General features: G+C 40.6%; 1 protein-coding gene across 27 annotated transcripts in view; it reads right to left on the bottom strand.

Moving 5' to 3' along the window:
• FOXP2 (forkhead box P2) overlaps window positions 1-17,500 on the bottom strand; it is a 361,843-nt gene that overhangs the window by 10,232 nt on the left and 334,111 nt on the right. For 21 of the 27 annotated variants that reach the window (XM_083463464.1, XM_083463465.1, XM_083463471.1 and 18 more), the window contains 2 exons: window positions 16,953-17,022; window positions 16,011-16,174 (listed from right to left, as the gene is read on the bottom strand). In XM_083463464.1, coding sequence (XP_083319590.1) covers window positions 16,011-16,174; window positions 16,953-17,022 — 234 coding nt within the window. Of the gene's footprint in view, window positions 1-9,595; window positions 9,688-16,010; window positions 16,175-16,952; window positions 17,023-17,500 lie in introns of all 27 variants that reach the window. The other 6 variants (XR_014516587.1, XR_014516588.1, XR_014516589.1 and 3 more) reach the window with 1 other exon arrangement.

Raw genomic sequence — 17,500 nt, 5'->3', positions numbered from 1 at the left:
AAGGGTTATTATAAAACAGGACTGCATCTCAAATCTAAAGGGCACCTTCCAAATTAGAACTGAAACCTCTCGAAGCAGAGAAAATAAGCACCTGTAACGCAGTCTGCCAAGTGCCTTTTGAGGATAAAATGGACAGTTTCTTCACATAACCCTGTATTTAGCCTTCCAACATATTACAGCTTGGTGGAAACTTAATGTAACAGGTCTGTAGTTATTGAATCTGAGGATTTTCCTAGCATGAACCTGTTTGTCATGAGGCCAGGGTCTGACCTGGTTGAGCCAATAACTCATTTCTCATTCAGTCCTGGGTTACCTTCAATATATACTGGGCTAAATAGTGTTCATACTAGTACCTCACTCAGTGTAGCTATCAGCATTTTACTGCACACGAAATGCACAACCAGATTTGGCTAACCAAAAAGGGCCTAAACTTTCAATTTTGTCTTCAAATACAAAATAAGAAAACAATATAAGATAGATTCTAAAAAGTGAAATCATAAACTAATATTCACTACATGGTATCTCCAGCATTAAACGCTCTGCCATGCCTCTCAGCAGAGGCATAGTGTGGGCGGGGCGCATAGCTATCAACTTTTCCCTTTTCTTGCAAGCAATCCTATTCAGAATAAGGGAATTTCCCTTTAAAAAGGGGAAAGGTTGACAGCTATGGTGGGGCGAGGGGGGGGGGGCTAAACTCGGTAGTCCTCCCCATTCTCTTTTGAGCAGAAGGCTCTGGTCTTGTATGAGGCAAAGCAGTTGCAGCAGAAGCAACAGTAGCTGTAGACACCTCAGGCAACATGCCTCTTCCCTGGGAAGCAGAGCAAAAGCAAATAAGGCAAAATATTCAGAATGAGGGATGAGAGCTACCCCCACCCACCATAGTGGCTATTGTGCTGTCACTTGCCCTCCCTGTAAGGCTGTTGGCTCCGAAAGAAAACAGAGGGGAAGGGCAGTCACACACATTGTTCTGCTTTATATAGAAATATGAACTCTGAAGAAGCCTTTGATCCCAAGGAATGTCAGATGCTCCTAGCATGCCATTAATAACCATGCTACCGAAACCAGGTCTAACAGCATTTCACAGTGTATTGGTTTTTGACACCTGAGTGCATCTTATTTCACCAACGCTACAGTTCAGCTAGAGATCTTTATGCATTATTTGTCTCATGCTTTTCCAAACAACGTGAAAGAATTTCTGAAAGGCACCTTAGAAAAAACAACAACCACTACTGAGAGCAAGCAGTTATTAGGATATCAAAAGTATGAGACATCAGGGCTTTAAAAGTCCCGAGCAACTATGCACAATAATATTCCAGGGCCAGACAAATTTTTGCCCCAAGTTCAAGCTCTTAATGCTATGCAGAGGTAAGCAGGGTGCCATGCCCAATTTGTATTGAACATTCAGCACAATTGAAAACATTGTTTGTCACTTCTCCTATCCTATGCAAGGAAAACGAGTCAAACCATCATTACAGGGCAAATCTAAATAAAGGTGGTCCCTTGGGCAGTTTCACATGACAACTTTTTCCGAATCTCTGCTGCAGAAATATATGTGTGGGCTTCAACGAGACTAGTCCTCTTCAGGCAAATGAGTGGGACGACAGAGTGGTCAGAGGGAGAAGAGGGACAAGACTAGGAAGAGGACGTGTTGGAAGCTGAAAAAGTAACAGGGCTTAGTGAGAATGGAGAAAGAAGTCCAGAATCAGAAATGGAAGCAGGAGAGTGGGATGAGGGAGGCCAAGAAACAGAGATAAGTCAGGCTGGTGAAGAGGCAGGGATTTCTCCCCTTCCTGCTGCGACAAGCTCCCCTCCCCTCTGGTCTCCCAGGACCAGGAAGGACATGAAGAGTAAAGGTGGGCATGCTGGCACAGTCTCTGATTGCTTGGGAAAGCCTGGGGAGAGGAGACTTAGGCAGCTGTGGGAAGGCAGGGACCTTCAGTCCTTGCACCTGCCTCATAGGGACAAGACCTACAGAAGAAGAGTCGCTGTGCTCATTGGGCCTAGCTCTCCTGAACAGATCCTGGGTTTTTTTCTACTAAAGACTTAAATTCACTAACTATGTGTGACTTATTGTTGGCTCACTCCTGACACAATTTTGCCAGTGCTACCCTTCCTTTCCGGCCCTTCAGCTCATCTGTTTGTGGGACAATTTTTTTTGCACAGAACAGACTCAAATTTCAGCATTCCTTGTTCAAATTATGCATAATTTAGTGTAGTTTTGGATGTTCTTGTTAGGTCCTGCATGAAGAGGCACAACTAAGGAAGAAGAGCAGGAGGGGCAAAAGACAGCTGCTTAAAAGTTATGGAGCAGAGTGGGACATGTTCAGGGCACAGATGCCTTGCTTGCTAACCGTTTAAAGACCTGGACAAGGTCAAGTTTAGTTTCTCATCATCCAAGCAGGTAGTTCACATGCTCTCGTGTTTTTCTTCTCCTTTGCAATGAGTTCTAGAAACATGCTTCAAATAAGAGCCTTTATTCTCACAAAGCCCAATGCTATACTAGATTCCATACACTGTACATAATTTGCTCTGCCGCATGTAGTAATTCACCTCTGCTTGTTCTGTGACTGCCAATGAGCCTTGAAAGCTTAGATCTTTGGCATGTCTATGATGCTATGCTAAAAGCAAATTGGCAGTGCTGGTAAAGCCTGTTCTCCACAATCTCAGAACCAAAACAAAAAGGGAAAAATGTTCAAAGTGTACATTTCACTTTTAAACCTGTGCATGTGAGGGTTGCTATCATGAAAACAAGATCCTGTATTTCCCAGGCACACAGAGCTTTAATTAAATGCTGTTGAGCTGGTGTCACCAGCAAGAAAGAGGACTTGGTGCAGTATTTTTCATTAATTAAACTGCCCCTCCCATAAAGAATGGTCAAGAAAATGCAGAGGAATAAAAATACATTTTCTATAGCAGATCAAAATCTAGCTAGCTTATATTTCAGAAACAACAATAAGAAAACCCCTCCTTTCTTTCTTTTCCTGCTAATGAAGCAGGAAAAGCTTTATTATTTTCTTCAGGGAACATCTATTAGGGGATTGCTATCATGAGGAAATAGGACTGGATTTTTGCTTTTTGTTCTAAAAGTATCCAATTCTAAAGTGCTCAAGCGGGTGATCACCTTCTTCTTTTGACGTCCGCAGTATCATCACCGGTTTTTGGCATCCATGTGTCTTGAGAGACAATGGACTGCAAAGTCAAACTGCTGGAGAATCACAGTGCCTGCTGTGGCTGCAGAGACTCCAAACTGCTGCCTCCTGCATTGTCATCACCAAAGTGACCTCTCTGGAGCGCAAGCCTCAGCAGTGTGCATGGAGGTCCTGGTCTGCCCAGATGATAACAGCCTCACTGTACCAAGTTATAACACTGCACACTCATGCAAAAGCATTTCTCTAGAAAATCCTTCCCCTAGGCACTCTTCAGAACTTGAACAGATTTATTATAGTGGATACTTTGGTTACTGCCTTTAATGTTGGTGGTGGTCTGGCTTTTTAAAGTTGTTTTGCTTGTTAATTCAAATCTAGCTAGTTACTTAGGAGCTTTAAAATATTCTGAAACTTGACCAGTGCCTTTTGAATTGATGAGGCTAAAAATCAAACTGTATAAATAAACCTTGCTCTCTTCAAATTTTTCTGGTGCTGAAGTTGAGATCCTGTAAATGTTCTAGCCCTGCTGAAGTATTTTAATCCCTCGTGTGATGAAAGAAAGCAGGAGCAAGCATGCTAGCTCCATTGCGTTCCTTATTTTCCATTAGTTGAAGGGATAACTCCTTGTGAGTCAAGGACCCGCCATTCACATAGGATTATAATAAGACACTAAGTCACATTATTTTAGGTTAATGGGCAAAATAAGGCCACAACTTTATTGGTTACAGCATGTGAGTAGTATTGGCTTAGGCATTGGATAAAACAGCAATACATGACTCCACCGCTCTCAGCAGGGAGTCATTTCAGGGTTAACAACCAGTGGGAGGAGCTTGTTGATGCAAACAGAACTGGAAGCTTCCCCATGACATCACTGGGGGTCGTGCCATGGCCCTAGTCACCAGCAGGGCATAGGACAGGATCCACGACCGCCAGATTCCTTTAATGGAATACCCAAAAGAGGAGGGGTAGATGATCGCCCATACTCAATCCTCCAACACAGCACACCTATTCCAATGCCTAACCGCCAATACCAGAAAGTTGTGACGAGTTGCTATGAGGTAGGCGAAGAAACCAAGAGGCTGGTGCCAATTTGCCAAATGGATAAAAAATTCCTACCAGGCCCCTTGGGCAATCAAGGCAACCAACCAAAGTCCATAGCAAGGTCAATATGCAAAGGAAGCTGACCTAAAAGGGAGGGAGGGAGATCTAATGCAAGCAGGAACCGACTGGGAACAGAGCGCTGCCGTGGCTGTTTAAATGCAGCTAAACCCGCCCACCAGCCGGCCCTATTGGCTGGCTGAAAGGCCTGGCCGCGGCAGCAGAGGCAATCAGAAGCAGGGAGCCGAATACGCCTCCCTGCTGCTGCGGGAAGCTGCTCCCACTCACAACTCCTCCCCTTTGGGAGGAGAAGAGGCCTTGAGTGCAGAGCCTTTCCTACTCATGCGGACTCCCCATGCCTTTTAGAACCCTGAAGCAGCTGGACATGGCACCAGTGACTTTCTGCAAATCTGCTAAGTTCTGAAGCTGTTTCAAACTTCATGCAACAGCCCAGATTCTACTTGTCAGCAGTATCTAACCCACTGATACTCCAGCTGTGTTTCGTGTGACATGTGTGAGAAATGTGGAGACACGTCTCTCCACTCAAGCAGTGGAACTGTTAGGGACCTGTGGCTAAGTGTTTGGCATATGCTCCAGACCTTTTCAGGCTTCAGATGTGCATTAGATCTTGGCTGCCACAGAAACAATGAAGCAGCCTGTAAAGAAGAATGGAGTAGCATATGGCCTGTAGTTGCGTAAAGCAGAGCCCTTGAGAAAGACAAAAGGAGCTGTCTCCTTCTCCAACATCACGGAAGACAAACGGTCACTCAAAAGGCTAGATTTCAACCCATAATGGAAGGGGGTTAGCACAAGAGGATCATTGCGCATTTTGATAAATTATCCACCACGGATTGTCAGAATTGCTGGATTTAAACATATGTTGACCGGCAGGTTTGAAGGTTTCAGATCTCAGAGGCATAATATTTCATAAGAACAGCTGGATGTAACAATCCACACGGAAGTGCTGGAATCTTATACATTTTAATACTTGTCAACCAAATTCAAGATTTTGTTATCTAATGCTCATTTTGAGGGGCCTTGCATGTGAACTGAGTGCCTCCTTTTGGAAGAAGGTATTTCAGCCCATCCACAGAAGTAAGGTGACCCAAATGAGAGAGACTTCAATTATCTGAAAATGGGGAAATTGCAGGTGGAAGGAGAAGATTTAGGGAGGATTTTAATGTGTTGGAACTGTGTGATGTTTTGTATTAGCATTTTATAGGCTATATTTTTGCAGCTATGTTATGCATGCTTACTTGGAATTTAAGGCCCAGTAAGTTCAGTGGGACTGACTCCCAAGTTAGCACACAAAGGTTGGCAGCCTTTGAGTACTCTTTTATGCCAATGGTTTTCAAAATGTTCTGGGCCTTCAGGATAGGGCAGGGTGAATTTAAATGAAATACATTGTTCCTATAGGTTTTCAAAATGTTTCTCTGAACTCAAATCAGCTTAGAAGTAAAATGGACGACAAGAGGCATCCGTTACAAAGGAGTCCCCAAATAATAATGATTGGGTTAAGAAAAGCCGTGCTTATATTTCTTTCCTGATCAATATCACAGACTGGAATATAAAATAGAAGATTTGCTTGCTATTTAGCCACAGTTGCTATATGCTGAATGTGTGTCAAAACTTACCCACTTTCGAATTTAAGAAACACTCAAACACAGTAATATACATGATATTCACTGGTCCCACAGGTATGTGAAGGGAGAAGGAAATGGAACAGGGTGTAGACACATTTCTGCTCCATAAAACAACAGTCTGAACCAGGCCTATATCTTTCAAATTTTTAAGTTTCAGAAACAGACATTTCCAAGACGATATTTCCACATTTGAAACAACAGCAACTGAAACAAAGTACAATGCTGCAAAGTTATGCATTTCAAATGTGAAGCTTTGGAATTGTTTCGGCCCCCAGGTCTAACATTAAGGTTGGCAGAAAGGCTTTGTCTGTGTGGTGATGTACATCTGTTATGTAAACAAGAACTGCTTGAGTGAAATTTGCCTTCTCTGACTGTTTGTACTGAAGGAATTGTATGACCATAAAGAAAACAGTGAGAGACAAGCAATGAAAAAAAGGGTGATACAGAAGAACAGAGGATGAAAAAGGCAACTAAAGAGTACCTGTCCCAGGAGATGCAATATACTACTTGACCTTTATTCTCTAGATTTGATTTGTTTGGAATGCAGCAGGTAATATTGAGACTTGGTACTCATGAATAGGGATACAATTGAAAGTTAGTAATTTCCACCTCAAAACCTCTTACATAGCTAGCACTCTAAAATATTGTCACTGAAGAGAAAGTATTTTCCAGTTTGGCTTATATAAATACCCTGCAGATTTCCAATATAGTTAATTTGGCAGTTGGACAAAGGTCATGAAATGTTCAATTTTCATATTAAAAGAGGTCATGTTTTGTAGAAACACTTGTTCTTTACTCTGGGGGGATGAATCAGAAAGGGGCCTGTGGGCTGCTTTGAACATGGCAGAAAACAGAGGAAGAAGAAAGATAACCTAAAATTCTTTCAAGAGGAGCAGGAAAGCTGCAAAAGAGTCAGATGCCTTGTAGATTGCCAGGGATTAAACAGAACAACCAAAGAGGGTTAATGGGATTGCAGGAAAACCAAAATATCCTTGAAATGATCACTTGTATAGACATAAAGTGTGCTCCGGATGGTGGAAGTGAGATTTGAGAACTATACTGAATAAGGGATATACCCTTTAGAACACTGTATCAGTTGGGCTGCAGAAGGACACAAGGAGGCATTGTGAAAAGTATGAACGTAAAGGAAAGAAATCCACAGCGCCAAACCATTGTAGATGCGTCAGTGTGCCCCCAAACCCTATGGAACTGTGGATAGTATCCCAATAACTGAACATTTTCTACAAAAGAAGATCACACGTGGACTAGAAAAGATGTGAAGTCAATACATGTAGCTAAAATGTGAATTCAGAATGGCTAGACTCAAAACCAGCTTGTGACTCTATGTGGAACACAAAACAAAGGCCGGATTTTATCTAATAAAGCAGGAGTGCCTTGGGAAAGCTCAAGGCTCATCTCCAAAAGATGACATTTAGGCTCCGTTCAAATGCCACAATTTCTGGTCCAACAAACTGTGATCTGAACAGCCAAAAATGGGCTGTGTGCCTGTGTGTTCGCTCCTCTAATCTCTTGCACCTTTTTTCAATGTGGCTTGGTTTCTTAACAAGAATTTCTCATGATGTACAAACTAGGAATGAATGATCCCTGCAAAACAGTATCAGTTTGATCCTGGTTTCTGTGGATTGTTCAAGCCACAGTTTTCTGGTTCAGATGCCATGGGAAACTTGTTTGAGGAACCAGGAAGTACTGATGCAAAAGAGGGGAGGAGGCAGTGGGTGGGCATATGACTTATTGCAGTTCCAGCAAACCATGGTTTGGTGGACTAGAACTGTTATACATTACTTTCAGCAACATTATTTAGGCCTGAGTTTAAGTGTATAATAAATTTTAAGAAAAAAGAAGTGTGTGTCATTTAAATTAATTACCAATGATGAAACACCTCCTCACTCTCCACTTGTGTTACCTCTTTTGTCTTGTGAATTGTTCAGTATTGATTTGAATCCCAAACCAAAAAAATCATCTCAAAAGTAGGCTGACCTATTAAAAATAACCTATTAAACTGCCCAACATCCACATTTAAACACACAATTCTCTGAAAAAGCCTGCCAACAACCACTTTTTACTGCCCCACCCAATATACACAAATGAACAACTGAAATGGACTATCAGAAATTGTGTCTGAATGGCTATTTTAGTTGTCCAGCTCCCATTGCCTTTATTTTGATTCCATTCTCTTACACACCAAATACTGTTCCAGTTCATCCATTTCTCTCCTCTTGTTGTGATTCCATGCATTTGCAATGGTCCTTTTGGCAAAACCACGGCTTATGCATTTCACACCAACCTCTTATGGCAAGTTTCTGATTCATTGTTGTTTTGGCGCTAATCACCAGGAGCTGGATCAAGCATTTGTGTTCATTGCTTGGTTATGTCTGGTTTTTTTTTACACTAATGAATATGTGAACTGATTCCATTGATAAAGCACTGTGTTTGAGATAATGGGAGAAATTTGAAAGTTGTATTTCATGTTAGGTCTTTGAAATGATAGCTCATGCACACATGTAGGCCACCACTTGATGCTGCTGCTATGAAGCTACGCCCATGCATGCATGAACCATTTCTTGATGATTGGCAGCTGACTGTGAATTGAACCCACTGCAGAGGTGATACTGAAATTCTATTTATGGTGTTCTACCTATGATGCCTAGGCTCATTCACTCATTTAAATCATGATTTAATGTTGCACTCATCAAGTGATGAGCTTTTGTGTGTGAACATTGTCTTTATATGTTTATGAACAATGTGATGTGTCGTTTCCGCTTTGTAAACTTTCCAATGCTACTGCAATAATATTTTGGCTTTTGTTCTGCTGGTTAGAGGCTGTGAATTTCAAAATGGGCTCATATCTTTCCGTTTGTAGGATTTTTTTTGTCACATATAGTTACAAACTTAACTACAATAGTTAAAATTCAAGCAATTAGCATCTGAGCTTGCGTGTGTGTGGCTGTGGCCCAGGGGTCTGAGAATTATTAATCTGCCTCTACAAACATCCAATTGTGGAGAATTCAAAAGAGAACGGAATAAAGTTTTCAACAAAGCATCCATGCATTTTGCTTCTATATAGATCCCACAAAACCCCAAAGGATCCTGCAAACTTCTACAATCCATACTATGGGGATATGACACTTTTCAGCATAAGACAGCTGCAGGCACTCTATCTCTAGAGTGATCTTTTTGTTAGGAGGAAGTAGAAAGAATTGTGAAAGTGCAACAAATGGGGGTTAGAATATTATATAAAAAAGGAACATCAACTGTTCGATCAAAGGAATGTAACATTTAAACAACTAAAGAGGAAATGATAAAGGGCTGCAGTGGCTGCTGAGCGCAACAGCATATAAGGCTAGAAAGATCAGGGAGTTGATGAGCAGGGAAGCAAAATACAAGAGGCTAGATCTGAAATGTGAAGTGAAACAATATGAAGTGAATATAGAGGAGAACAGGAGAATGTGTGTTTTGGGGAGTTGGAGGAGGGGAGATGTTACTTGTGAACGGTATCTGTTACGGTAGGTACAGAAAACATTTTAATTCCACAGCAAATTTATTTGTTCTTTTACTACCCACATGCACGGAGCTGCATAGATCCTCCCACTTCCGGACACACACACTCCTCAATACTTATTTCAACATGGTCCACAACATCACTTTAAATATTAAAAATTTAAATACAACAAGAAGGTGGAGTGCTACTCTTTGCTCAATTGGCTTGTCAATTTGAAATGCCAGGTGGTGCTCCTAAAACCTGAAACGTTCATTCAGACAGATAGAGCCTACATGTGAATCTGATGATACAAAAGGTCAGATACAAAGCTTCAGCATCTTATGAAGTCCACAAGTAGCAATCTTCTACGCTAAACTAAAGCCAGCAAGAAAGTAAACAAAATCTGTAACAGTATCGGGAGAGAGGGACAAAATTTCCAATTTCAGTTTCTCATTTTTCAATGTTAAGTTTAGTTTGCCTCATGTTCCCGTCAATTTGCAATTTGTTTTTAACATTTTAGGACACATTTCTCCTAGCACACACCTATTTTTGTATGCAATTTTTGCATTTTATGCACATTTACCTCTAATATACATGTGTGCACATGCTTTTTTTGATAAAAGTAATGTCTTGCAAAATTCGGAGAATCTCAAATTTCAAATGACAGCTGTATTTCAGTTTGCGTATTGCTTCAAAAAATTGCAGAATTAAGTAGGTCCTCATTAAAATACAAAAGGCACAAAATTTCTTTCCCATCTCCAACTGTAGGTAATATTTTCAATTATTTTCCTGGCCTTTTTAAGACTGCAACATAACACAACATTTTCAAGCTACCTTAATATATTACAACAAGGAGATTAAATGGTGCTTATTGCGTGATGTATTTCACAAAATGCTACAGCAGTGGTATCATCACTGGCTCAATTAAATGATTCTCAATCATTCTCCCAAAGCTTGGTGCAGCTTTAAGCATTTGATTTATTTTAGAATATGCTGCGTGCAAATTTCACCCAGTGAACAAGGACTTTGCATCATAGAAGCCTCCTACAACAGAAGAGCCTCCAAAGTAAATTGAGATGCATCATGAGGTGGGACAAAAAGCAGAAATACAAAAAATGCAAAGACAGGGGTACAGGAATGGTATGAAGTTAAAAACACAAGGGAATGAAAGGGATTGAAACTGGAATGATAGGTAACCTACTGTAAGTAGTGTGAAAGCATAACAGTAGGGGACTGGAATAATCAGATATGGGAACAATCTGACAATGGACTGGTTTCAAATTGAAGCACCTCAAACAGACCTTAGAGCAGAATAATCACACTTGCCTTTGGGAACAAAATTTAAAGAATAAAAAAAAGTTTGAAAATATAAAAAGTTTGATGTTTATGCAGATCAAACTGCAAAGAAGGAGAAGGAGAAGAAAGACCCAGGCTGGGCAAAAGTTGGAAAGGTAAAGAGGATAGGGGTTGGGAAAGACAGCAGAATACAAAAGGTGGAAAAGGATGAGTGAAGCTATGCAGAGCTGAAACTCCCCTTTCTTGCATAGTGTAGAATTGGAGGACGAAAGACTGACTGAGCTCGCATCTGCTCATCTTTCAGATGAGCTTCCATCCTTATTTGCTTTCTTCCTCTGTGCACTTTTGCTAAACTCAAATGTAACCTCTGCAGCAAATACTGTTATCACAAGAGACCATGGGTACACACACAGCTTCAACTAATTCCAATATTTTAAAATGAAGCTGAATACAAGGATTGTAGTGTGTATGGGCCAAGTAATGCGCTGGGATGGCTATAAGAAAATACCTTCAGGAAACAGCTCCTAGTTCCTTTTCTGAGCTGGTGTTTTGAGAACAGTTCAGAAAATAGCAACTCTCCCCCCACCCCCTCAACTGTTCCTAGTGAGGGAGAAAACCTCACTAGTGCTCTGGGCTAACACCTGTAAGCCCTAAAAATGTAGCACTCATTCACGTAGGTCAGTTGGTCCCTTGTACCTTGATCATTTAGCACGACGACTCACAGCAACTCAAATGAAAAGCACTTTTTAAAGGTGATACCATGCTGCTTCTCTGCTCTGTCTGGCTGAATGACTGGGCAGGGCACAGGCTTTGATAAGCCTCATTCCCACCTCTGGCTCACAGCCATGGGAGATTCTGGGGGAACACAGCCCAGCACCTCACCCACTGTGAGACAGTAGCAGTCTCCCACCCAGGCTTTGCTGCAAAGGCAAGGATCCCCTTCAGTCCTTGGCATCTGCTCAGCCATGGCCCATTCATTCACAGATGCAAGTCTATGCCTGATGATTAATCAGTGATTAACACACGTGTGAAGTACTCCTGTCTCTAGTTCTTTAATGTTGATGTGAACAAACCTAAAGATCGTGTGCCAGTCAAAGTGGATGATATTGAGCTATGTTCCCATTAGCTTTCTTTTTTAACTCAAAGGGGGAAATGCTTTTGTCCTTCGTGCAAATTGATGTCACTTATGCAGCAGAATGCTTACAAGGAAAGTTGATATTAGAAAACAATGTTGCTGTTTACGTTCATCACTGTGGCTGCTGCAACCACATGGGTGTAAGGTTTCCTATAAGATCAGTTTTGGGCGTCACAACATGGCAGCAGTCAATAGTCAAGTTTACATGTTAACACAATAACATGGTTCAGCATCATGTGCTGGAACAAGCTCATGCAAGATTTGGGCTTGTGGGGATGGAGGAACGGTTTATTCAGAACCAAAGATTGTGGATTATAATGAACTCTGATTAGTTTAACATGTCAGCTTCCTAACCTAGGGTTTGATGCTGGACTGTTCTGAAACTGACCAGAGTGCCTTATAAAGTATGATTCTTGGTTTACATGGGATGACAAGCTGGGATCAAGGAAATGAACCTAAAGGCTGCTCTTGGCTACATAGAAGTTGAAGGAGGAGGACCATGCAAGCCCAAATCTTGCTTGGGCTCATTCCAGCTTGTGGACACAGTGCTAAACCATTGCTTAGAGCTTATGTGAAAAATGGGCCACTGTCATCAATTCACAAATGGCAGAGCAACCTGCACTGTACTATTTCTACTTGTAATGTGACAATGAGGCATTAGTTTACGAAATCAGAAGTCAGGGAAATGGAGAAGGCAGCATGGATCTTGAGTTCAGAAATTTGTCGCTTCAGCTGAATTTTCTTTAAAAGTCCTTCTGAGCTTTGGACAAGCAATGGTCCCTCACCATATAGGAAGCACAGCAAAATTTGATTTCACGATACATTCTGGGACACACCTCACTTTGATTGACTTTGACAGCCACTTTGATTAATGCCTAGAAGGAACATGCAAGGAAAACACTGCCTCTGTGCATGAACAGAGTACATTGTCTTCTATACTAGGTACCAACAAACACCTGGGCTTCAAAGAAAGGAATTAGAGACTGCAGTTTTAAGCAAGTCAACAAAGCCATATTAAAATTATCCCAACTCACATAGGAGCTGCTTCTCATGTTGGCTTCCTGTGAGATTAGCTCCTAGGTAGATTTCTGCAACAAACACCAGAGTCTGGTAATAGACCAATCAGTATATGATCACATGACCTGAAAGTAAACCTAAATACAACTTGACCTTTGCCGAGAAAACCTGAGAGTTAAACCATATGTGAGGTGGGAGATCCATGATTCAAACTCCTAATGTGTGCTTTTATTTTACAAAAAGCAGATTGCAGGGGCCCCAGTTTGGATCAGTGCCATGGTGCATGTGGGATGAGGAGATTTAATCCTTTGCTTGTGCATCATGGTCATGAGCCCATGTGCTCTCTGAAGTTTTCATGAATTACAGAGAGGGGAAACAGTTTTGTATTAAGTAAGCTTTGCCCTGCTTGGCTAAAAGCAATCTGGGGTGAGTGATTTAAATTGGGAAACTGGTGCCAGGACAAAGTGTTAGATCTACCTCCATTCTCCAGCCCTATTTAAATTGGGTGCTTGTTGTAAATACAGAATTATTGGGAGTTCGACCACTGAACTTCCACATCCTGTGTAGTTTCACCCTGAATAAGAGGACTCTCAGCCTACATGAAGACTCTAGAGCTAGTGATCAATTAAATTTTAAGAGCAAGGACTTTGTAAGCCTTGACTGCTTCTGCTTTTACTCAGAAGTTTTATTTTATCTTAATTCTCATTCATTACAAATTTATTTGAGGTTGGTTATCTGACTGCCTAATTGGTGTGTTTCTAAATAACTTACCCACTCAAGCCAGGAAGACTGGGATCTTGATGTAGGTCCTACAACATCTAACTATTTGGCAAATGTTCCATGACTAACTTTATGAATTATGGCTGCCTATCTGGCACCTTGATCTCAGTGTGTGACAGCGTATCTGCTCTGTAGTACTAACACATTATCATTGAAATATTGATGCTATAACAAGTTCAGTTATGCTGCACTGGGGTACTGCTACCACAGCCTATCCTAAGCAGCTGCATGCTAGTGAAGTAAGCCTTGGGACATGCTATCTTCTCCCCCATTTTTGATACTTCGATTTTGTAGCTCCTTCCACACAGTTGTTCATCTCTCACACTGAAATCATTTGTATAATCTGCACTCAGCTTCCAACATTAACATATCTATGCACTTTGTAGAATGCAAATACCACTTGGCACGGCATACAGAGCTGTGCGTGCTGGTTGAATGTACACTGTACATGCAGTATATCCTATGTACAATCGGCATAGACTGCTCAGTGCACATACAGGAAGAGAAAGAGAGACAGAGAAAGAAAGAGATCGGCTACCCTGTTACTAAACAACTCTAAATAGCAAATGTCATTCATTTCTATGAAATAGCTGTTTTTAATACACATGATCTAATTCTTGTTTGCTCTTTAAAGTTTTATTGTCTTGGCATTTTAGACAGAAAGAGAGCATTAGCATACTCAGGAGAAATGCTACAAGTAAAAGGCCTGAAGCTACCCAATGCATGGTTGATAGCATACAGCACGGGATATAAAAACTTTTGTCTGATGGCTCACTTTACTTGTTTTAGAGTACTGTTGCTCTCCAGAGCTTATATTCATGTTCTTTCTACTTCAAGTTTTATTACTTCTTTTGTATTATTTAATACATCTAAAGACACTTCCAAAAGACAAATTTTTCCATTTTGAAAAAAAGTAATGGTTTGGAACTCGCTAAAGCACATTAATGGTCTTGCTCAGTAGTCTGTGCCTATAGTCCCCCCCCACCTCACAAGGTGATACAATAAATGGCAAATAAAGCAATTAGGCAGATGATCTTCAAGATATAAATATATCTGTCAGATAATGTATTTACAGGCCTTGCAAGAGAAATAAACCAGGAAGCAAAACCACATGGAAATCTCGAAGTGTACAAAGGCAAATCAAAATGAACATCTCTGATAACGTACTGGGGGGGGGACCTATAGTGTTTGACTTGAAATTACTATTGCAGCATTACATGTATAATAAATATGGGAAATATGAAAGAGAAAATTAAATAATAAGGACACACTGAGTGCAACATTTTAAATACAAGGATATTATCATTAACTAAGGACATAATTGTACATTAAAAAGAATCATTCTACATCTATGTCTACTTAGATGTCACTTCTCTAATTATTATATAAATAACCTGGGAAATGATACCTCCAAGGTACATGTTTTACTATTTACTAAACAAAAAAATGCCCCGTTTGACACCCCTGATTAAGGCCAGGCATTTCTTAGGCCTCATACACATTTCTGAAATCCACAATACATCAATTTTTAATACTGCCACTCTCTGAGCTGCATTAAAAAGATGGTGGGGGAAAGATTTTAGAGTAATTAATGATATAGTTAGCTGCTAAATATTAATAGGAATCGTAGTCTTGCATAAAATATAACATATAAACCTTGCCAATACAGACACACCAGTAATTAAAGTTGAATATGTAATTACGCTGATTTATAAGACAGGCAAAAAGTTACACTTTACTAGCTTCTATGTAAACTCTGGGTAACAGTTAAACTTTGCATTTTATGGTAATATAAATGGGCAGTATCTCTGTGACAGTCCATAAACATGATAAGGACTTGTGGGTCTAGTTAAATTACTACTAATTCTAACTACTCCTGCTATGTAATCTTAACAGATGAAAATTCAGTAAAGAATCCAGATATTTGATCAGAAGTAGAATTCATTGCACTGAATATTCAAATGATGATGATCGCAGGCACAATAAAAGCACCTATATTATGAGCAGTGTTGCGCCAGTATTTTTTGCAATCACATTAACAACTTGTTTCTCAAGGCTGAAACATGGTTGTATACACCCAAGTCCAATCTAAACCAAAGAGATGTTCCAAGTACACCTAGCTGTGTGCGGGGCTGCAGCCCAAGGCCACAATGAACAGAGAACGGGACTCACATTCTATTCTATGTGAGAGAAACCTTTTGCAAGCACACAAGCCTTTCCCACTGCCCACTCATGTCATCATGAACTGAGATTTGTTCAGAGGGAGGGGAAGTGTTCACATTGCGTGAGCTGTTTCTCAGTCCACGTGAATAGTTTCTGAATATTCTTGCATGCATTTGAAAGGATGTTAGGGAAACGCAAAGTTTTTGTCAATAAAGGATGCTGACCACACTTACATGTGAGGCTGAGGAGAGCAGCCTGGGCTGCTGTTTCCATTGCTGTCAATGTGATCCAGCGAACCATTGAGGTCTTCATGGACTGCCTGTAGTAAGCCACTGGATGCGTTATTTATCAATCCGGGGTTACCAAGCAAAGGTAAACTACTCTCTGCCAGCGCAGCCTAGCAAAAGAAAGAGGCAGAGTTTTTAGCCATTTGATCATTGGAAGTAGCTTCAACATGTATTGATGTAGATCTGTGTAAACAGGCCCAATTGATGACGAGAAACATCTCTGGGCCATTTGTTCCACATCTGACTTTGTACACTTGCCCACACATTCGTGCATCGCTGCATGGAGCTACCAAATGTGCTCTGACACCGACATGCACAATGTTTTCTGCTTTCAAACTATTTCTAACTCCAAAACACATTTAAACTCTCAACCCTCACGCAGCACACAGTTCTTTTGTCCCGCAGACACCAGCTGGATGATAAAAAGAAATGACCAGAACTTAACTGAAAATAAAGGAGTCCTGACATTTGCCTTTTCTGCATAAAAATTATATCTTATAATTAAACTTTAAAGTTTTTGCCATGAGCACCATATTCCCCAACACTATGATGTGAAATCATTCATGACAGCTGGGATAAATATTAATGCATATCCACATGCATTTGCAAAAGCTTCTATCAATCTAGCATTTGCAGCAAAACTGAGTGTTCCAGATTTTGCCACAGGGTGTCCTTCTTGCTTCTTCACATCAAAAGTAATGAGAATTGGAACTAGTACTTCTTGCAGTGCTAGGTAATACAACTTACTTGGGTGATTAACACACCTATTAGCAATCCCATAACTTGTCACATAAACATAAACATAAACAAGAAGAGCTCTGCAACAGAGAACAGCATCACTGGAGCGAAGTGGGCATTTCAAAGAAATGAAGGCTTGGACAGGTTTACCTGTAAGCTTGCGTTAAGTGCTGCTCCATAGCCTAAGCTGGTGGGTATGTTTTTCACTAACGTCGGGCTTCTGAAAATAAATAATTTTTCATAGTTTAATTCATTTGCTTATTTTAAAGAAGGCAAGCCTGCAGGGTGACAGAAGGTGTTGATAAATGAATGTTCCCATCAGAAAAGAAAACCCTAATTCTAAATGAAAAATGAAACAGAGTTGGTGTGGGGTTTCAGCTTGCTAAACACAGGGATTTGTGCATATCAAAACACCAAGTTGCCTGTTACACTTTTGATGTACACGGTGATCCCAATTATGAGAAAAGCCCAGTGAAAGCATGGATGCTCTGATCTGCACTGGGATTTTATTGCATTGAACAAACTGAGTATTAGAGCTATCTACATGGCAGATGATAATGGTAAGTAGTTAAGAAGTTTCAGACCACAACAAATTATATACATTGCGCCTTTTATACACAAGGAGCAAAAAGCACACAGGCCTGGATTTATGCAGTCGGGTTATTTCAAAGAGCAGTTATCCCCTAACTTCCTCTATG

The sequence above is a fragment of the Podarcis liolepis genome (assembly GCF_965112155.1).
Source record: "Podarcis liolepis genome assembly, chromosome: 10".
NCBI classification, from domain to species: Eukaryota; Metazoa; Chordata; class Lepidosauria; order Squamata; family Lacertidae; genus Podarcis; species Podarcis liolepis.
The sequence above is the reverse complement of the archived record's forward strand: the minus strand, read 5'-3'. Positions and strand labels throughout refer to the sequence as shown.